Source organism: Schistocerca piceifrons, chromosome 1 (assembly GCF_021461385.2).
Source record: "Schistocerca piceifrons isolate TAMUIC-IGC-003096 chromosome 1, iqSchPice1.1, whole genome shotgun sequence".
In the NCBI taxonomy this organism is placed as follows: Eukaryota; Metazoa; Arthropoda; class Insecta; order Orthoptera; family Acrididae; genus Schistocerca; species Schistocerca piceifrons.
In genome coordinates this window covers 681,279,683-681,302,963 of record NC_060138.1, presented here as the reverse complement: position 1 = coordinate 681,302,963, position 23,281 = coordinate 681,279,683, and the positions used below count along the sequence as shown (strand labels likewise).

General features: G+C 43.5%; 1 protein-coding gene across 2 annotated transcripts in view; it reads left to right on the top strand.

Annotated features, from left to right (window-relative positions):
* The window catches only part of LOC124713219, a 181,640-nt gene that overhangs the window by 118,219 nt on the left and 40,140 nt on the right, over nucleotides 1-23,281 (top strand). For both annotated transcript variants that reach the window (XM_047242932.1, XM_047242931.1), the window contains exon 6: nucleotides 19,554-19,649. In XM_047242932.1, coding sequence (XP_047098888.1) covers nucleotides 19,554-19,649 — 96 coding nt within the window. The remainder of the gene's footprint in view (nucleotides 1-19,553; nucleotides 19,650-23,281) is intronic.

Here is a 23,281-nt window from a genome sequence, read left to right as displayed (position 1 = left end):
AATGGAGTTGCAATTGTTAAAAGAAATTCTGTTTCAAAATCTGAAGAAAACTTTTACACGTTAAGTTTTCTCACAAGCTTGACTCAGTAAGCTTTTTTAATGGTTACAGTTATCTGCTTTGTGGTTACAAAGCGTTTTCACAGTACAGATGTCTCTGAAGAGCTGCGATTCGACCACCAACAATATGAATTTGAGTTTTGTACGTCACTTAGGACGTGTATGTCAGGGGAGTAGTTTTGAAGTGAATATAATTCTTCTGTGCTAAATCTTTGTAATAACAATTAGGCATCCCTGTATACATTGTTGACACCAGCATTAGCTACTTCCTATCACTCTGGGCATCTTCAAAAATTGGCAATTATGTTGGTTTGAATCCAGTTGAATACCTTAAATATCACTTTTGATCAGTGTTAAGTTTTTCATGAACCTAAACGTGGGCCAAAAAATGTGGAGTGTGCTGTGTCGCTTATAGAGCATGCACTGCTAGGTATTCACATAGTTTATTGCATACATTTACCGTAAGAAATCAACTAACACACTAATTCAGTGTGGAATGAGGAACAAATACAAATTCCTGACAAAAAAAGGTATGAATATTCGCCTCAAAAAGAAAAAGAAACAAAATATAAAGCATTAATAATAGCATTAAACAATCTACTGAGGTATTTTAATTGTTTCACGAATTATAAGATTAATTTTGAGCCATACTCATCTCTTGGATATTACTGTGCCTCCATTGCCATTGAGCATGAGATGCAAATTGTACTCATTTTCTGTTTAACATCACTCAACAACAGGATAGGATTTTATACTCTCCAAAATGATGATTAATTGCTGATGCTTTCAACAAAGGCCAAAGGAGCACAAGGCGGCCGCTGCTACTGCTCCTGCCAGTTGCTAGCAAATGAATCCTAGAGAGCTGCGACACTTGCTGTATTCATAGGCCGACTGCCTAGATGTCTGCCACGAAACTGTTAGTGGACAGAACTATTATTACCAGTGTGTCAGAAAGTGTGATACATTGTAGCTGTGCTACCATTATGCTCAAGACTTCAGCGTTCAGACAAAAGGCAATGTAAAATTGTAGCAGTGATTGGTTTCGATTGCGAGACATTGCATTCAAATGACGTGCAGTTTACTGCTAGATCACAGGCTTCATTGTCACAAAATACCTCAAACGGAATACAAGACTTCCTCCATAAATTGCCGCAGCCTACAGTGTTGCCAATTTGGGACTTGAGATAATTATCAGGATGGCCATGTTACTTGTCCCATGTTGCGATTGGTGCAGACCTAGACTGCAGTGGCCAACCACCAGTCTAGTTTTATATCAAAGAATGTACATTGTCAATATGTTGAGTATACACCAATGCCTTTAAATGTCCTCATAGCCAGCAGCCCAATGGATCAGGTCTCATGAATGAGGTCATGCAACTGGACCTTCTCTATCAGTCCGTTGCCCATGAAGTGTTGTGGTGACAAGGTGTTATTTCCAATAGTACTGGTTATTCATTATAGTGAACTGCAACAGTTAGACAGCCTACACCACCAAATACTACACCTTATTTGTCACAGGTAAAACAGCCCATATCTCAATAGGTATTGGCTTCTGGACATGTAAGTATAGGAACTTCTGACTGCTACTACCTACTGTAGGAATATGTGACACCTGTTTTTTAAATGCCCCACATTTCATGTACTACTTTGTTGCAGCCAAACATCGTATTTGGCTTGATATTAATTTAGAGGCTTTTTTAAAATCAAGCTTCATATATACTGCTGATCAGATGTGAGCTGACAGATCACAAACCTTGCTATATTCTGTGTGTAGTAACAGTGGGATTCCCAGTGTGATTGACAGATCTATTGCAAGATATGTATCCTTGCTGAAGGTTGTATTTTTCAGTGCAATATTTTAATGACTTTGTCAGGTGCTGCGAGTTATAATCTTCAAAGTTCTTGCTGCCAGTAATCCAGTCACAGTGAAGTCTAGAAAGCAATCATTTGATAAAGACAGCTTAATCAACTCTAAAAGTATTGCACAAAAAAACTACAGATGCATGTGCATGATTATAGCAACATTATTAACTGTGATTTCTGCCACCACTATGGCTCGACAATTTTCTAAGGCAAATTGTTTGACAGATTTCTCTGGGCATCTGTTGCACAATTGTGCCCATGCAGTTTATCATGATGTATAGACCACTGTCAAAGTACACACCTGACAAAAAAAGTGAAGCACCTAGAAGACATGGTTGGAGGGCAATGTAACTTTGTACACATACACCCCCTTGGCAGGTATGTAAATGATTAGAAGTGGAATTCTCTGTGAAGTGTAGAATGGTCACTAGAGTGCATTAATGTTCCTCATGTTTAGTGTTGCTAACAGGTAGGGTAAGCAAGGGGTGAAAACAGTGTCATATGTTGCGTGATGAATGTTGTGGACATGGCGATGACTCATACTCATGTGAGGCAGCACTATCTGCACCTGACAGAGTTTGAAAGGGACTTCATTGTGAATCTCCATTTGGGCCAGCTTGTCGAATCGTGCAACGTCTTGTTCTGTGGGGCATTCTGATGTGACGGTGGCCCAATGTTGGACTGCCCGGGAAAAGAGCAGGGGTACTTGCCATCAACATTATCATCAGCCAAATCTGACCACCACAAGAAAAGATCTCGGTATTGTGTGTCAAGCAATTCCTCTGGATCACGGGGTCCCAGGTTCGATTCCCAGCTGGGTTGGGGATTTTCTCTGCCCAGGGACTGGATGTTTGTCTTGTCCTCCTCATTTCATCATCATCATCCTTTGTGAGAGTGACTATATTGGATTGTGAAAAGAAAATGAACTGTGTAAAAATTGGGACTTTGTACGGGTGCTGATGACCTCGCAGTTGAGCGCCCCATAAACCATCATCATCATCAAGCACTTCATAACCCCTTCACATACCGCACCTGTCATCTGAGAACGTGATGAACTCAAAGCAACATTCTGTGTAACCCCACTATGTTGGTTAGAGACCAGCAGCAAGTAGACTAGGGAATTATCACCATCCCATGCTTTGGCTACTATTAATGCCCCGACACAATTGGCAGCTTTTGGATTGATTGGGTGACTGGAAAGTGTGGGCTGCTGATGAATGGCATCGCATTGTGTCCAGTGATGAGTAACAGTTCTGCACTATCCTGGATGACCATCGTCGGCAAGTATGTTGGTTTCTTGGGGAGAGATTTCAGTTTTCCAATGTTTTGGAGAGGCACAGTGCTGTTACCCATGGCATCATGCTGTGGGGAGCCATGGGGTGTACTTCAGGTCACGGTTGGTAGTGATTGAGGGAACTCTGATGGCACAATAGTATGTTGTGGACATCCTATGTGTATTGTAGCGGCACTACTGTTTGGGATAGGAAAAGTCAGTTTTGGTGCAATATTTATGAGTGTGCAAGCTACAGCCAGGCACAGGTCTATTTACAGTGAGTTACACGCACCAGCAGTTGCGAAGTAAAATAGAGGCCACAGGGGCGTAGAACCGCCGGAACAAGTACATGCAGCGGTTTGCATCGCGCAAGTCAGAAGCAGAAGGGGCCCACTGGCCAACCCGAGTGTTATGAGTACGTGACACAAAGCGGCGCGTTTATTAGCAAAACAGAGGTGCACAGCCGCAAATAAATATGTGCCGGTTCACTAACAAAGCATTCAAGTGTGGCAGCTCTCCTGGACGGTGGGACGTGTCACACCACTGGCTACACGCAGCAGCAGATGGGGCGCCAGCATTCCAGCCCACGGCAGGTCACTGGTTCGACCCTGAGGCCAACGCAGCAGGGGATTCTAGTGCGGAAGCTCTCCTGGACGGCAGGTCATGACACACCACAGGCTGCACACAGCAGCAGATGGGACGCCAGCATTCCAGTCCACGGCGGGTCACTGGTTCGACCCTCTGAGGCCGACACAGGGTCCGTATCCAGCCAGTGGTGGGCCACTCCACTGCTCGATACCGCAGGCAGATGTCTTGGCTCCCAACATGCACCAGAGGCATCCAGGGTGAGGGCCACAGATTCAGCTGCCGGATCACGGGCGCTCATTGTCGCTGCGTCCTTAGCCACGCCGGCGAGGGAGTGCGCCGCAGGTCGCCTTGCAGCGGGCGATGCTGAAGTGGCAGAGGCGAAGGCCACTGAGTCAGCTACCGGCGCATGCTGACGTTGCGGCCGTACAAGGCTGACACACAGCAGTGCGTGGATGGGTCGCTGGTGCAACCATTCCACACCAAGCCGTTTCGCTGTCAGCATAGTGGTGTCTTCAGCATTGCGGGACTCGGTGATGCAGACCGTGGGGGACGCGGCACTGTAGTTGGAAACAATGAATCACTTGGAAAACTCGGGCGAGTCTTAATACAGTGCCATCTACCTCTTCCCACTACATTTGGTGTTGCTGTTACATCTGGTGTTAGATATTGCCACTACAGTTGGTGTCAGAATAGTGGACATTGTCTGTACAGTACGACATTTGAGCCCACTGCCTGCATTACAGTCACAAGATGTGGTGAGTTTTGACCAGTTTTCTTTTGAGTGTTGGACTTTTCTTTCTTTTCTGTGTTTATGAGTATGGCTCATGGCAGGCCGTTGTAGATGTTTTGTGTGGGCATAGTATTTTTTGTTTGCAGAGTAAGTGTTAGTGTATTTGGGGCAGTAAGATTTATTTATGGTTTGAGTATGATGTTACTGAGTACAATGATTCTGAGGTGTAGGGAGTCGGGTTATTTTTGTACTTAATTTTGTTTCGAGATTAACAGGGAACGAAAGCAACAGAATGGCAGAGTCAGGAACGGGATGTGTTTCGGAACCAGATGCGGTACGGATTTTGTTGGAAAAGGTAGCACTGTTGACAGCGGACAGTATGCAGATGAGGAGTGAATTAACATCTAGAAGTGAGCGGGAAACCACATCGTATCAGTCGTTGTTGCCTAGGATGCCGCAGCAGGAAATTGATCCAGCTGCCGCAAGTTTGATTATTCCTTTTACTGGCAAGACATCTGAAGATGAGCATTTGTTTGTGGAGAACTTGGAAACTTCAGCTGTGATGAATGGTTGTTCGGATGAACAGTTGTTACATGTGGCCAAGATTAGATTAACGGGTGAAGGGAAGACATATGTAAAGTGTTCTGAAGCCTTAAGGAAGGCAGGACAGTGTAAGCAGTTGAAGGAGGGGCTTTTGCAGAGGTACAAGAAGCAGCATAGCGCTCGGTACTTTAGGGAGAGGTTGAGTACAATGACAAAGAGACAGGAAGAGACGGTAGAGAAATTTGCGGACAGAATTAGAGAAATTAACGAGTATATTTACGAGTTGGGTCAGAACGATGAAGTGAATGGTGTTCTGTCGCAGGAGGCTGAGCAAAGGGCACTTGATGTATTTTTGAGGGGTTTACCAGTGTATATATTGTGGAAAGTGCACGAAAGGACTCCGAAAGATTTGTATTCGGCCATTCAGCTGGCAATCGTCGTAACTGCCGTCTGCGTCACTTCTGCTGTGCAGCGAGCTGCGTTAATTTAAGTATTAACTGTATTTTTCTTACTTGTAACTTCTTCTTCCATGTGTTTTTGCTTTTAGGAAGCTTTAATTTTCGAGTACTAGTAATAGTGTTCCATAGATTTCGTGTTTGTTTTGAATACAGTCAGAGAGAGCCCTTTAGTCAACCATAGTACCAGTAGTGCTAGTGTTTGTTTTCAATACAGTCCAGAGACAGGTAGTGCTATTTTCATTGTTTTCTACAAGAAGCGTCTAGTAACCACAGTTTAGTCAACTATCAGCCGCCTTTAGTGAATTAGCAGTCTAGTTAAAAGTTGATTAACGCTCTACAGTAAATTGATTTCTTAGGATGGATAGGATGTGTGACTGCTGTGTACGGGCGCAGGAGGAGCTGGCCACTGTTTGCGAACAGCTGAATGTGTTGATGGCCATGGTCAGCCGTCAACAGGCTGCTGCCTCGGAGTGTAGCAGCAGTGGGGAGTCTGGTGCATCGCACGGTACACCCCAGGTGTTACATGCTTCACCCACTGTCCCTGCTGTCGAGACATCTTTGCGGGTACCGGACGCAGTTGGGCCACCCTCTCCCCAAGTATGAGTGGCAGGTTCAGCAGCGTTCGCGGCGCACGAGGCGGGGGGTCAATGTGGAGGCTGGCCGTGTGGCATCGCCTGCTCTGCCTGTGAGTGGACATGTGGCTGCTCCTTCAGCAAGGTCCGAGCAGGCACAGGGGGGGAGGGGTTTATTAGTTATTGGGAGCTCCAATGTTAGGCGGGTGATGGAGCCCCTTAGGGAAATAGCGGAAAGGTCGGGGAAGAAGGCCAGTGTTCAATCTGTCTGTCTGCCGGTGAGTCTCATCTGAGATGTGGAGCGAGGCCCTGCCGGCGGCGATAGAGAGCACTGGGTGCACCTGACTGCAAATTTTTGCTCATGTCGGCACCAATGACTCCCGCCGTCGGGGTTCAGAGGTCATCCTCAGTTGCGTACAGGCGGTTGGTGGAGTTGGTGAAGGCAGAAAGCCTCGCTCGCTGGGTGGAATCTGAGCTAACTATTTGTAGTATCGTTCCCAGAACCGATCACGGTCCTCTGGTTTGGAGCAGAGCAGAAGGCTTAAACCAGAGGCTCAGATGATTCTGCGGAGATCTGGGGTGCAAATTTCTCGACCTCCGCTACCGGGTGGAGAAATGTAGGGTCCCCCTGAATAGGTCAGGCGTGCACTGCACGCAGGAAGCGGCTACAAGGGTAGCGGAGTACGTGTGGAGTGCACATGTGGGTTTTTTAGGTTAGAGAATTCCCTCCCTAGACCTGACAAGGCGCCTCCTGAGACGCGGAAAGGTAGGAGTAGGCAAAATCCAACAGGGAATAACAATATTAATGTGCTAATAGTAAACTGCAGGAGCGTCTATAGAAAGGTCCCAGAACTGCTCTCATTAATTAACGGTCCCAATGCCCACATAGTACTAGGGACAGAAAGTTGGCTGGAACCAGACATAAACAGTAATGAAATCCTAAACTCAGATTGGAATGTATACCGCAGAGACAGCCTGGACAGTGAAGGGGGAGGCGTGTTTATAGCGATAAGAAGTGCAATAGTATTGAAGGAAATTGACGTAGATCCAAAATGTGATATAATTTGGGTGAAGGTCATGGTTAGAGCAGACTCAGACATGGCAATTGGATGTCTCTATAGGCCCCCTGGCTCAGCAGTAGTTGTGGCTGAGCACCTGAAGGATAATTTGGAAAATATTTTGAGTAGATTTCCCCACCATGTTATACAGGGCTATTACAAATGATTGAAGCGATTTCATAAATTCACTGTAGCTCCATTCATTGACATATGGTCACGACACACTACGGATACATAGAAAAACTCATAAAGTTTTGTTCAGCCGAAGCCGCACTTCAGATTTCTGCCGTCAGAGCGCTCGAGAGCGCAGTGAGACAAAATGGCTACAGGAGCCGAGAAAGCGTATGTCGTGCTTGAAATGCACTCACATCAGTCAATCATAACAGTGCAACGACACTTCAGGACGAAGTTCAACAAAGATCCACCAACTGCTAACTCCATTCGGCGATGGTATGCGCAGTTTAAAGCTTCTGGATGCCCCTGTAAGGGGAAATCAACGGGTCGACCTGCAGTGAGCGAAGAAACGGTTGAACGCGTGCGGGCAAGTTTCACGCGTAGCCCGCGGAAGACGACGAATAAAGCAAGCAGGGAGCTAAACGTACCACAGCTGACGGTTTGGAAAATCTTACGGAAAAGGCTAAAGCAGAAGCCTTACCGTTTACAATTGCTACAACCCCTGACACCCGATGACAAAGTCAAACGCTTTGAATTTTTGGCGCGGTTGCAACAGCTCATGGAAGAGGATGCGTTCGGTGCGAAACTTGTTTTCAGTGATGAAGCAACATTTTTTATTAATGGTGAAGTGAACAGACACAATGTGCGAATCTGGGCGGTAGAGAATCCTCACGCATTCGTGCAGCAAATTCGCAATTCACCAAAAGTTAACGTGTTTTGTGCAATCTCACGGTTTAAAGTTTACAGCCCCTTTTTCGTCTGCGAAAAAAACGTTACAGGACACGTGTATCTGGACATGCTGGAAAATTGGCTCATGCCACAACTGGAGACCGACAGCGCCGACTTCATCTTTCAACAGGATGGTGCTCCACCGCACTTCCATCATGATGTTCGGCATTTCTTAAACAGGAGATTGGAAAACCAATGGATCGGTCGTGGTGGAGATCACGATCAGCAATTCATGTCATGGCCTCCACGCTCTCCCGACTTAACCCTATGCGATTTCTTTCTGTGGGGTTATGTGAAAGATTCAGTGTTTAAACCTCCTCTACCAAGAAACGTGCCAGAACTCCGAGATCACATCAACGATGCTTTCGAACTCATTGATGGGGACATGTTGCGCCGAGTGTGGGAGGAACTTGATTATCAGCTTGATGTCTGCCAAATCACTAAAGGGGCACATATCGAACATTTGTGAATGCCTAAAAAAAATTTTTTGAGTTTTTGTATGTGTGTGCAAAGCATTGTGAAAATAACTCAGATAATAAAGTTATTGTAGAGCTGTGAAATCGCTGCAATCATTTGTAATAACCCTGTAGTTCTGGGTGGAGATTTTAATTTGCCGGATATAGACTGGGAGATTCAAACGTTCATAACGAGTGGCAGGGACAAAGAATCCAGTGAAATTTTTTTAAGTGCTTTATCTGAAAACTACCTTGAGCAGTTAAACAGAGAACTGACTCGTGGCGATAACATATTGGACCTTCTGGTGACAAACAGACCCGAACTATTTGAAACAGTTAACGTAGAACAGGGAATCAGTGATCATAAAGCGGTTACTGCATCGATGATTTCAGCCGTAAACAGAAATATTAAAAAAGATAGGAAGATTTTTCTGTTTAGCAAAAGTGACAAAAAGCAGATTTCAGAGTACCTGATGGCTCAACACAAAATTTTTGTCTCAAGTACAGATAGTGTTGAGGATCAGTGGACAAAGTTCAAAACCATTGTACAATATGCATTAGATGAGTATGTGCCAAGCAACATCGTATGAGATGGAAAAGAGCCACCGTGGTACAACAACCGAGTTAGAAAACTGCTGCGGAAGCAAAGGGAACTTCACAGCAAACATAAACTTAGCCAAAGCCTTGCAGACAAACAAAAATTACGCGAAGTGAAATGTAGTGTGAGGAGGGCTATGCGAGATGTGTTCAATGAATTCGAAAGTAAAGTTCTATGTACTGACTTGGAAGAAAATCCTAAGAAATTTTGGTCTTATGTCAAAGCGGTAGGTGGATCAAAACAAAATGTCCAGACACTCTGTGACCAAAATGGTACTGAAACAGAGGATGACAGACTAAAGGCCGAAATACTAAATGTCTTCCTCCAAAGCTGTTTCACAGAGGAAGACTGCACTGTAGTTCCGTCTCTAGATTGTCGCACAGATGACAAAATGGTAGATATTGAAATAGACAACAGAGGGATAGAGAAACAATTAAAATCGCTCAGAAGAGGAAAGGCCGCTGGACCTGATGGGATACCAGTTCGATTTTACGCAGAGTACGCGAAGGAACTTGCCCCCCTTCTTGCAGCGGTGTACCGTAGGTCTCTAGAAGAGTGTAGCGTTCCAAAGGATTGGAAAAGGGCACAGGTCATCCCCATTTTCAAGAAGGGACGTCGAACAGATTTGCAGAACTATAGACCTATATCTCTAAAGTCGATCAGTTGTAGAATTTTGGAACACGTAATATCCATAGACACGGGTTCACAGGTAGATGCTGTGTTTCTTGACTTTCGCAAGGCGTTCAATACAGTTCCTCACAGTCGTTTAATGAACAAAGTAAGAGCATATGGACTATCAGACCAATTGTGTGATTGGATTGAAGAGTTCCTGGATAACAGAATGCAGCATGTCATTCTCAATGGAGAGAAGCAAGAGTGATTTCAGGTGTGCCGCAGGGGAGTGTCGTAGGACTGTTGCTATTCACAATATACATAAATGACCTTGTGGATGACATCAGAAGTTCACTGAGGCTTTTTGCGGATGATGCTGTGGTATATTGAGAGGTTGTAACAATGGAAAATTGTACTGAAATGCAGAAGAATCTGCAGTGAATTGACGCATGGTGCAGGGAATGGCAATTGAATCTCAATGTAGACAAGTGTAATGTGCTGCAAATACATAGAAAGAAAGATCCCTTATCATTTAGCTACAATATAGCAGGTCAGCAACTGGAAGCAGTTAATGCCATAAATTATCTGGGAGTGTGCATTAGGACTGATTTAAAATGGAATGATCATATAAAGTTGATCGTCGGTAAAGCAGATGCCAGACTGAGATTCATTGGAAGGATCCTAAGGAAAACCAATCCAAAAACAAAGGAAGTTTGTTACAGTACGCTTGTTCGCCCACTGCTTGAATACTGCTCCATAGTGTGGGATCCGTACCAGATAGGGTTGATAGAAGAGATAGAGAAGATCCAACGGAGAGCAGCGCGCTTCGTTACAGGATCATTTAGTAATCGCGAAAGCGTTACTGAGATGATAGATAAACTCCAGTGGAAGACTCTGCAGGAGAGACGCTCAGTAGCTCAGTACGGGCTTTTGTTGAAGTTTCGAGAGCATACCTTCACCGAAGAGTCAAGCAGTATATTGCTCCCTCCTACATATATCTCGCGAAGAGACCATGAGGATAAATTCAGAGAGATGAGAGCCCACACACAGGCATACCGACAATCCTTCTTTCCACGAACAATACGAGACTGGAATAGAAGGGAGAACCGATAGAGGTACTCAAGGTACCCTCTGCCACACACCGGCGGGTGGCTAGTGGAGTATGGACGTAGATGTAGATGTAGAATCCAATGTGAGAAAATAGACGTGGCAACAGGGGTATGTGATAGACAAAGTTTACAGCGGGGATAAAAGAAGTGTGGTCATACAAGACATGTGCAGAGGCAATGTACCCAGTCACCAATGAATAGAGGAAGAGGTGGAAATCAGCAGTGTGGTGGATGGAGACGTGGAGTTAGTAGAGGTGGACATTCTTAAATAGCAGATGGGCCCCCCCTTCTTGCAGCGTTGTACCTTAGGTCTCTAGAAGAGCATAGCGTTCCAAAGGATTGGAAAAAGGCACAGGTCATCCCCGTTTTCAAGAAGGGACGTCGAACAGATGTGCAGAACTATAGACCTATATCTCTAAAGTCGATCAGTTGTAGAATTTTGGAACACGTATTATGTTCGAGTATAATGACTTTTCTGGAGACTAGAAATCTACTCTGTAGGAATCAGCATGGGTTTCGAAAAAGACGATCGTGTGAAACCCAGCTCGCACTATTCGTCCACGAGACTCAGAGGGCCATAGGAACGGGTTCCCAGGTAGATGCCGTGTTTCTTGACTTTCGCAAGGCGTTCGATACAGTTCCCCACAGTCGTTTAATGAACAAAGTAAGAGCATAAGGACTATCAGACCAATTGTGTGATTGGATTGAAGAGTTCCTAGATAACAGAACGCAGAATGTCACTCTCAATGGAGAGAAGTAAGAGTGATTTCAGGTGTGCCGCAGGGGAGTTTCGTAGGCTCGTTGCTATTCACAATATACATAAATGAACTTGTGGATGACATCGGAAGTTCACTGAGGCTTTTTGCTGATGATGCTGTGGTATATTGAGAGGTTGTAACAATGGAAAATTGTACTGAAATGCAGGAGGATCTGCAGTGAATTGACGCATGGTGCAGGGAATGGCAATTGAATCTCAATGTAGACAAGTGTAATATGCTGCAAATACATAGAAAGAAAGATCCCTTATCATTTAGCTACAATATAGCAGGTCAGCAACTGGAAGCAGTTAATTCCATAAATTATCTGGGAGTACGCATTAGGATTGATTTAAAATGGAATGATCATATAAAGTTGATTGTCGGTAAAGCAGATGCCAGACTGAGATTCATTGGAAGAATCCTAAGGAAATGCAATCTGAAAACAATGGGAGTAGGTTACAGTACGCTTGTTCGCCCACTGCTTGAATACTGCTCCGTAGTGTGGGAATCGTACCAGATAGGGTTGATAGAAGAGATAGAGAAGATCCAATGGAGAGCAGCGCACTTCGTTACGGGATCATTTAGTAATCGGGAAAGCATTACGGAGATTATAGATAAACTCCAGTGGAAGACTGTGCAGGAGAGACGCTCAGTAGCTCAGTACGGGCTTTTGCTGAAGCTTCGAGAACATACCTTCACCGAGGAGTCAAGCAGTATATTGCTCCCTCCTACGTATATCTCGCGAAGAGACCCTGAGGATAAAATCAGAGAGATTAGAGCCCACACACAGGGACACCGACAATCCTTCTTTCCACGAGCAATACGAGACTGGAATAGAAGGGAGAACCGATAGAGGTACTCAAGGTACCCTCCACCACACACCGTCGGGTGGCTTGTGGAGTATGGATGTAAATGTAGATGTAGTTTAATAGGATGGAGGTTGTGGAGTGGGGGATAAGGAGGTCACACCTTTGGGGTCAGTGACAGTTGACTTTCCCATAGGGAAAGTCAGATTTGATGCATGTGTGGAGATAGTACCATGGGTAAACGTGGGCTACAACATTTTCCTAGGAGTAGATTTCTTGCATCAACATCATACCAAAATTGACCTTGGACAACAAACTATGGAACTTGGTGGAATGTTATTTGAGCTACGGGAAACTGTTGTCGGTGCAGCGCTGTCGCAAGGTGCGTTCAACTTAATGAACAAACCAATTGAACTGCGTACATTAGCATTAAGGCTTAATTCGCATGAGTGTGTGTCTGGTGGCACCGGGAAGTCGCTTTGGGTAAGTGTGGAATCTAATGTACCTGTGGGTACAGCATGCGTTATTGAACCATTGGAGGATAATGAAGTTTTGGGTCCATTTGGTTGTTTTGTGAAACATAGTATTGTACACATACAGGAGGGGGACGACAGGCGTGTAGTTCCCGTGAATGTGGATAATTTTAGTGCTGTAGACGTGAATTTGAGAAAATATTTTAAGTAGCAAATTTGCATGTGCCAGATGACGAAGACTGGTGTTCGAGAGGAAGGCGAAGCGATCAACCACTAACTGCTGATAGAACTGCATTGCGTGACAAAATTAAGCATTTGAAAGGAGGAGAAAGAGAGCATATGGAAGAATTATTGTGGGAATTTAAGGATTTGTTTTACCACAAGGGCCATTACCAACAACTCCATTAGTTCAACATAGGATACCAACAGGGAATAAAGCACCCGTTTACTATAAACCATACAGAATACTGATGTATTTGCAGCCGATTGTGGAGGATTTCATTGATCAACAGCTTGTGGATGGTATTATAGAGCACAGTAATAGTTGCTGTGGAGTGGACATTGTTGTTGTGCCTAAAAAATCTATGGATGGAACTAAGAAATACAGGTTCTGCTGTGACTACCGATACCTTAATAATAAGGCAGTAATGGGCGCATACCCCATTCCAAACATATTGGAGACTTTGGATCACTTAGGACAGTGCCAGTACTTTTCTGCAATGGATTTGACAAGTGGTTATCATCAGTTAGAGGTGGCTCCAGGGGATCGTCCAAAAATTGCGTTCTCTACTCCTCGTGGCCATTACCAGTACATTAGAATGCCATTTGGTTTGAAAAATGGTCCGGAAATGTTTCAGAGTTTGCTAGACAGTGTCTTGAGGGGTTTGAAACCATGGCAGTGTCTTGTCTATTTGGATGACATTATAGTGTTCAAAAATGGTTCAAATGGCTTTGAGCACTATGGGACTTAACATCTGAGGTCATCAGTCCCCTAGAACTTAGAATTACTTAAACCTAAATAACCTAAGGACATCACACACATCCATGCCCAAGGCAGGATTCGAACCTGCAACCGTAACAGTTGCACGGTTCCGGACTGAAGCGCCTAGAACCGCATGGCCACCGCGGCCGCCCATTATAGTGTGTTCAAGTAGTATGGAGCAACATAGACAGCACTTAAGGGAAGTGTTTATGAGGTTAAGAGCAGCTCATTTGACGTTGAGCCTGGAGAAGTGTCATTTTGCATTAGAAGAAGTAAAATATTTGGGTCATATTATCAGTAAGGACGGAGTGTGAACAGATCTGAGATTGGTACAGGCTGTAACGGATTTTCGGGAACTGAAAACAGTTAAGGAAGTGCAATCATTCATCGGAATTTGCAATTTCTATTGAAAGTTCGTGAAGGGTTTTGCAGATTTAGCACAGCCATTGACATGATTGTTACGGAAGGGTGTGAAATTTGAGTGGACTGAAGAGTGTCAGAAAGCATTTGACAAATTGAAAGCAGTGTTAACATCAAGTCCGGTTCTTGAGTTTCCAGATTTTGAAAAGGAATTTATTTTAGCAAGCGATGCATCGAATCAAGCATTAGGGTGTGTTCTTAGTCAGCAAATTGATGGGAAAGAACATTCTGTAGCTTACGCGTCTAGGCAGTTGAATGCAGCAGAGAGGAATTACTCATCAACAGAGATGGAGATGCTTAGCATAATCTATGGAATCACATATTTTAAATGTTATTTATATGGGAGAAGATTTCAGGAAGTGACAGATCATGCTGCGTTGAAGTGGTTGGTGGGGTTGAAGAATCTATCCACTAGACTCAATAGGTGGGCTGTGAGGCTTAGTGAATTTGACTACTAGGTGGTGCACAAGCCTGGGAAGAAGCACAGTAATGTGGATGCACTAAGTAGGAACGTGGTAAAAGTAGAAGTCATAGGTTATGACCTAGCAGTACAGCAAGAATTACAGGGCACGAACAACAATTGTAAATTGTATCGGACACAACCACAATTTAAGATGCACGTCGGTCTTCTGTGCAGGGAAATGAAGTTAGGGCCATAGTAGTGTCAGCGAAACTGAGATGATGTTTTAAAGGAAGCACATGATCACATGTTATCTGGTCATGGCGGGTGTAGAGCAACGAATAGGGGTGTGGCAGAGAGGTATTGACATAGATGTGGATCAGTATGATAAGAATTGTATACCATGTGCGAAGAGAGCAGGTTGGAGTCAGAAACAGATTCAGCTACAACAATTGCTGGAAGCGACATATCATTGCTGGAAGGGACAGGTCCATTCTCTATGTTGGTGGTTGATGTCTTAGGACCTTTCAGGCAAACACCATCGGGGAACAGATTCACTCTGACAATAATAGACAATTTTTCGAAGTATGTAGAGATGGTGGCTATGCCAAATCAACAGGCAGCAATGGTCGCACAGGTGTTAGTAAACAACTGGATTATGAAGTTTGGTGTACCAGAGACAATAATTACTGACCAAGGGACCAACTTCATGTTGGATTTAATGAAGGAACTGTGTAAATTGTTGAATGTAAAGAAGTTGAGGATGAGTGTGTTGCATCCACAGGTGAATGGAAGGTCAGAACGGGTACACAGGAATTTCGGGAAGATGTTGAGTTTTTATGTCGATTCTCATCACCATCAGTGGGATGAGTATTTGAAGCATATTGTATTGAGGTAGTGTACGGGCGAAAAATGCCATCACTGTTTGATTTGGTGAGGCTGCAGAAAGGAAAGACCAGTGAATCTGTACGTCAATTAGTGAGAACAATTCGGGATGTTTGGAAATAGGTACAAAAGGCGAATATGAAGGCTTCGGAAAGGCAGGAACACGCATTGAAGCGGAAAGGAAGTTTACTGCAGTATAGAATGGGGCAATGGGTAATGCTGTCCAGCTCCTATCCGCCAAAAGGGAAACCAAAGAAGTTCCTCATGAGGTATCAAGGGCCATACCAATAAGTTGAAACCACATCCCCCGTTAATGTTAAGCTTCAGCTGCCAACTAGAACAACGATAGTACACATTGGGTGGTTGCGGCCATTTAAGGGTTGTCCCAATGTGATTCCAGGCATTTCGTAGGAAAGGAAGAGCAAGAAAGAGAGAGTGAAGAGAGGTGTTCAGTGCGGAGAAAACCAGGAAGATAGAGTACACCATGATGTACTGTATACTTTGTGATCCAGAAAGTAGTATTTGTAGTTTTTTGCTTTCTTTTTATGTATCATTGGGTTTGCATAGATTAATTAGGCATTGTATTTTCAAGTGGTGTGTGTGTTTTCGAGCATTGTGAGCCTGCTAGGGACAGCAGTCTTTCTGAAGAAGAAGGAAGGGTGATGATGATCCTTGTCTTCAGGTCACTGAAAAAGGGAGAGTTGAGCAAGTTGGTAGAAGTAAAAAACTGAGGAGGTATTGCTGACCTCGGCAGTTAACAGCTGGTAGGCCAAGATGACAAGGGAGGAATTATGAAGCTGCCATCGAGGGAAGGTAATGGGATGTCCAGCCAGGGTGATAAGCACCAATCCGGACATGTGAAGGGTGCAGTTATTTTTAGCAAGGAGGGAAGAAATAGACTGTCCAAGGGACATCATGGAGCCAAAATTGAGCTTGCAACAGGTCGGGATGCATTGGATCTTCTCCACCTACGAAAATTTGATAGTAGTAGCAAGTTGTTTTGAGCAGGGAGTATTTGCAGAAGCGAAACGTATAGAGCTCAAGGGGAGCAGAATTTTAATCAGTGGAACGGCATGTAACATAATAGGACCAACCTTCCACCTGCCAGCGTTAATTTCAGGAGTCATGCAATTGAATGTTACGCAGCCACAGCTGTACTGGCCAGAAGCCACTTTAGAGTTTTTGCCAAGGCAGAATCTGACCTTTTTAAATCAAACTATGGAGCCAGGTCTGTTGAGATCTGTAAACCGGTTCATTTTAGAGCAAGAGGGGCACATACCAGTCGAACAGCTTGTGCAACATGTCACTCAGTATAGGGAAAGGCCAAGACAAACAATGATCAGTTTGAGCACCTCTGTGCCAGGTGCCTTCGCAGCCTTAACTTTTTTATGTGTTATTTTTATTCTGATCAGGCGGAGAGCTAATTCCAAGAGGGAACCAAGCGTAGTCCAAGTCCCAATGGATTGCTTACTGAGGGCGTGAGACGAGTAGGTAAGGGGTTGATCAAGCAGTGGTCGTCCAGAAAGGAATTTTTACGTTTTGTTTCATGTCATGTGTTTTAAGGGGCACTAGACCACATTTAAGTTTTCTAAAAGTAAGGAAGTATGTCATAGGTGCCAACCCAAACAAGTTAAGAGTTAGTTGAAGGTCGACCCCAGGGCCGGGTCTTTCCGAAGGGGGGAATAATGTAGTGGCACTACCGTTTGGGATAGGAAAAGTCAGTTTTGATACAATATTTCTGAGCACACAAGTTAGAGCCAGGCGGGGGCGTGTTTACAGTGAGTTACGCTCACCAGCAATTGCGAAGTAAAATAGAGGCCACAGGGGTGTAGCACTGCCAGAAACAGTACACGCAGTGGTTTGCATGGCGCAAGTCACAGGCAGAAGGGGTCCACTGGCCAACCCAAGTGTTATGAGTATGTGACACGGAGCGGCGCATTTAATAGCAAAACAGAGGTGCACAGCCGCATATAAATAGGTGTTGGTTCACTAACAAAGCATTCAAGTGTGGCAGCTCTCCTGGACGGTGGGGCATGTCACACCACAGGCTACACGCAGCAGCAGATGGGGCGCCAGTGTTCCAGTCCACGGCGGGTCACTGGTGTGACCCTCTGAGGCCAACGCGGGGTCCGTAGCCAGCCAGCGACGGGCCACTCATCGACTCGCTACCGCAGGCAGTGGTCTTGGCTCCCAACACGCACCAGAGATATCCAAAGCGAATGTCGCAGATTCAGCTGCTGGATCGCGGGCGCTCATTGTCACCATGTTCTTAGCCACGCCGGTGAGGGAGTGTGCTGCGGGTTGCCTTGCAGTGTACGGCACTGAGGCAGCAGAGGCAAAGACCGCTGAGTCGGCTACCGGCACATCCTGACATCGTGGTCGTACAAGGTCAATACAGAGCAGTGCGTGCATGGGTCACTGAGGCAGCCATTCCACGCCTAGCCGTTTCGCAGTCAGCGGAATGGTGTCCTCAGCATTGCAGGACCCGGTGACGCAGAACGAGGGAGATGCGGTACTGTAGTTGTAAACAATAAATCATAAATCACTAGGAAAGCTCAGACGAGTCTTAATATGGTGCCTTCTACTTCTTCCCGCTACATTTGGTGTTTCTGTTACATTCGGTGTCAGAAGTTGCCACTACAGTATGTAACCCCTCATGTGACAGTATTGTGGTGCTATTTTTCAATAGGGCATTGCTCATTCACACATGGCATATGTCTCAATGAACTGTCTGTATGACGTCAAGGTACTCCCATGAGCCAGCAAGATCCTCTTATTCAATTTAAAAGGCTGTTTCAAGTCTTGAATAGACCTTCTAGTAGGGCCTATATATTTCTTTTGAGAGCAATGTTATTACAAATGTCTTTTGGCAGAAGCTTCTCTGTTACTTGTGCATTACTATGACAGTTTTCGTTGATGCCGAGCTGCAATAGGGATAAAATGAGTGTGTTTATATCTGTTTAGTGTACAACGAACGGATTTTCACAATGAGTCAGTCGTGACATTAAATTTATATAAATAACTCTTCCAGTATGTAATTCAATTTAAAGAAAAAATCCTTAAGTATCATTGTGTTATAATCTTAACAAACATTTTAACCTCATTAAAATCCGTATGATTGTGCTACTGCATCATCTTATAAATACTTACAAATGTTAAAAATATTAAAATAAAGACTTTTGCAGTGGCTTTTGTCAGGGCAATAAATTGATTAGCTGGGGGGAGGGCACTTCAACATGTTGCATTTATAACCAGTGATGTCACATTTCTTAGAATTTAAAAGACCTTAAAATGCCACTGGTTGATGTAAGAAGAGAGGGAGGGGATATGTGGCAGACTATTTGCGGGTTACATGACATGCTGGTAATTGGTAGCTCTCTATATAAATCAGTGATAAACTTCTGAAGGTCATGTTTTCCTGCTGGTAGTTGCAGAGAAACAATGACTGACTGTTCAGCATGTCACAGTAGTGTCCACTGAGGCTACTTTCCTGCGTCCATAGGCAGCCTATCATACTGGAATTGCTCACAGCCAGGATGCTGGAAGCCTGTAGCCGTCTTCTCTGTTAATATTGTCAAGTTGCTTAAGGATTTCAGTTACCCTTCTGACTTCATGAGTGTCCATCCATTGTGTCTTGTATGCTTCTCAGAACTTAAGAGCCTGCCCACAATTGCGATGGAGCTTTACTAGCACCTATCTGTTGTGCTGCTCCAACTGAAAAAAGAATATCACTGATGTGGTAGGCTAGGATGTTCAGTGTACACATATACGAGACAGAACACCTACAAGCCAGATGATGGTGGGTTTCAGTGTATGGGTACCTGTTGGCATGGATAGGTTTCTGCTGATGGAATTTATGCAGCTCTGCTTTTAACAGTATTTTATAAGATGATGCAGCTTTGACACCCTTTGCAGAAGCCTTTGTATTAAAATCTTTTAATATTTTGGATCAGATTGAATTGCCATCTTTTCAAACTTAGTTGCTTGACATTTTGGTTTTCCATTTTCAGACAGATCTTGGCAGTCAATGAAAAATCGGCTTCGTATTATCCGTCTCCATCCAGAAAGGTATGACCTAAGTGATGAAGATATAAGAAAGCTTGGAGGTATGCTTTATCACAAAGAGAAACTTTTTGGTTTATTTTATTATTTCTTTCTGAACAACTCTTTGTCAAATACTTGCATGTTATCTTGCTTCTACTTTCCATGTTTGTTTCTTATAAAGTGTACGATACCTTTCTTATGAATCAGCTGGGAATTACCACATCCTAGGAACACAGTTTTATAGCTTCCTTATGATTGTATTTTTTTTTAAACTGTTGTTTATTGTCAGTGTTAAAAGTATCCAACAGAATAAATCTAACAGGCTGGTATTTAGTTATGTATTAGCAGGTGCAATAGTTCATCCCACTCTAAGAGAGTTCACATTCCTTCATTGTGTCACATCTGTTTTCTGGGACCTTAGTTTGCCATAGACTGTTTATAAGTGTTCAGACAACGTATGACATAGTAAAGTTAACAACAAATCTGTTTCTTTAAAAAACTGCTGCTCCCTCACTTTTACTAATTAGCTGCTGTTTTTGTTCTGGATTTACAGTATAGAAAGCACATAAATTATCAGTATTATTACAGATTCTGTTTGAGTCATCTACTAAGTTAATGTTTAGTGCTTCATAGTTTCATGTTCACTTTTACAGTGCCCTTAGACATTTTTACACTTAGTTTACTGGATGCCATAATTGAATCGGCAGAACAGTCTATTGCCTCACAGGTCAAGGCTACAAATTTCTGTGTGTTTCAGATTTTTGTTCTGTTATTTTCAGTTTTTTCTTTACTCTGTGAGGGAAATCAGGACATGTGTATTATGCTTGTGCCCAATCTAAATGGCCAAAGATTGCAATCTTGTATCATTTCCCACATGACAATGTGATAATATGTAGCAAATTTCTTTGGAAAGGTAGCAGTAATCAAAATTTCTCCATGGAGAATGTAATCTAAGAATCAGCATGCAGTTCCATTAAGTTATGTAGTGTCAATACTGCTTTTTATTGAAGGTTTTATATATATTTATTATTTTATTTTTATTGAAGGATTTTCCCACCTTTTTCATTCAGAATCATTCAAATGTATTTGTATAGTATCTTTAGTATTTATACACATTGTCAGTAAATCTTACAGTATTTCTTGATTGATATCTCTTTTTTCCCCATTACTTATTGCATGTTTTGAAGCACTGATTTCATGCAGCTGATCACATAATATTGGTGAGACCATTCATTGAATGAAAAGAAAATACAGCATCATGGAATATGCACTGTATATGCTTACTAGTGCCTGTCTGAATAAAAGAATACAGGAAATATTTTTGTATTCATTGATTTACACTGTTTTGAAGCCAGTCTCATGTCGTGCTTGGTTTTATTGATGAGTATTGTTTCTCCCAAAGACTGAACCTTGCATTATAAAATTATCTGTATTTTAGTGAAACATTCATTTGATCATGTTACATTGCTTGGAGCTATGACTAAGGTCTTCGTCAAAAGATGTTATGCTGTTACATTTTTACATTCCTTTCAGCTTGTGTTGTTGTTCAGTCTGAAGACTGTGATTTGGTGGAGCTCTCAATGCTACTCTATCCTGTGCAAGACTCTTCATCTCTGAGTAACCATTGAAAAACATTTAAACCAGCTTACTGTATCAATCATTTTTACCCCCACCCCCTATTTCCCGCACTCCATTACCAAGCTGACGATTCCATCATGCCTCAGGCTATGTCCTTATTAACAGATATTTTCTTTTAGTCAAGTTGTGCCATAAATTTCTCTTTTTGTAAATTCAGTTTAGTACTTCCTCATTAGTTACTTGATCTACCTACCTTTCCTTCAGCAGTCTTCTGTAGCAACACATTTCAAAAGCTTTATTCCCTTGTTGCCTCAACTGCTTATTGTGCACATTTCACTTTTGTACAAGGCTACATTCCATACAAATGCCTTCACAAAAGGCTTACTAACATCTACATCTACATCTACATTGATACTCCGCAAGCCACCCAACGGTGTGTGGCGGAGGGCACTTTACGTGCCACTGTCATTACCTCCCTTTCCTGTTCCAGTCGCGTATGGTTCGCGGGAAGAACGACTGTCTGAAAGCCTCCGTGCGCGCTCTAATCTCTCTAATTTTACATTCGTGATCTCCTCGGGAGGTATAAGTAGGGGGAAGCAATATATTCGATACCTCATCCAGAAACGCACCCTCTCGAAACCTGGCGAGCAAGTTACACCGCGATGCAGAGCGCCTCTCTTGCAGAGTCTGCCACTTGAGTTTATTTAACATCTCCGTAACGCTATCACGGTTACCAAATAACCCGGTAACGAAACGCGCCGCACTTATTTGGATCTTCTCAATCTCTTCCGTTAACCCGACCTGGTACGGATCCCACACTGATGAGCAATACTCAAGTATAGGTCGAACGAGTGTTTTGTAAGCCACCTCCTTTGTTGATGGACTACATTTTCTAAGCACTCTCCCAATGAATCTCAACCTGGTACCCGCCTTACCAACAATTAATTTTATATGATCATTCCACTTCAAATTGTTCCGCACGCATACTCCCAGATATTTTACAGAAGTAACTGCTACCAGTGTTTGTTCCGCTATCATATAATCATACAATAAAGGATCCTTCTTTCTATGTATTCGCAATACATTACATTTGTCTATGTTAAGGGTCAGTTGCCACTCTCTGCACCAAGTGCCTATCCGCTGCAGATCTTCCTGCATTTCGCTACAATTTTCTAATGCTGCAACTTCTCTGTATACTACAGCATCATCCGCGAAAAGCCGCATGGAACTTCCGACACTATCTACTAAGTCATTTATATATATTGTGAAAAGCAATGGTCCCATAACACTCCCCTGTGGCACGCCAGAGGTTACTTTAACGTCTGTAGACGTCTCTCCATTGATAACAACATGCTGTGTTCTGTTTGCTAAAAACTCTTCAATCCAGCCACACAGCTGGTCTGATATTCCGTAGGCTCTTACTTTGTTTATCAGGCGACAGTGCGGAACTGTATCGAACGCCTTCCGGAAGTCAAGAAAAATAGCATCTACCTGGGAGCCTGTATCTAATATTTTCTGGGTCTCATGAACAAATAAGGCGAGTTGGGTCTCACACGATCTCTGTTTCCGGAATCCATGTTGATTCCTACATAGTAGATTCTGGGTTTCCAGAAATGACATGATACGCGAGCAAAAAACATGTTCTAAAATTCTACAAGAGATCGACGTAAGAGATATAGGTCTATAGTTTTGCGCATCTGCTCGACGACCCTTCTTGAAGACTGGGACTATCTGTGCCCTTTTCCAATCATTTGGAACCCTCCGTTCCTCTAGAGACTTGCGGTACATGGCTGTTAGAAGGGGGGCAAGTTCTTTCGCGTACTCTGTGTAGAATCGAATTGGTATCCCGTCAGGTCCAGTGGACTTTCCTCTATTGAGTGATTCCAGTTGCTTTTCTATTCCTTGGACACTTATTTCGATGTCAGCCATTTTTTCGTTTGTGCGAGGATTTAGAGAAGGAACTGCAGTGCGGTCTTCCTCTGTGAAACAGCTTTGGAAAACCTACATTTATATTAGTGTTAACAAATTTCTTTGTCTCAGAAATGCTTTTCTTACTATTTCCAGTCAGCATTTTGTATCATCTTACTTCAACCATTGTCAGTTACTTTGCTGTCAA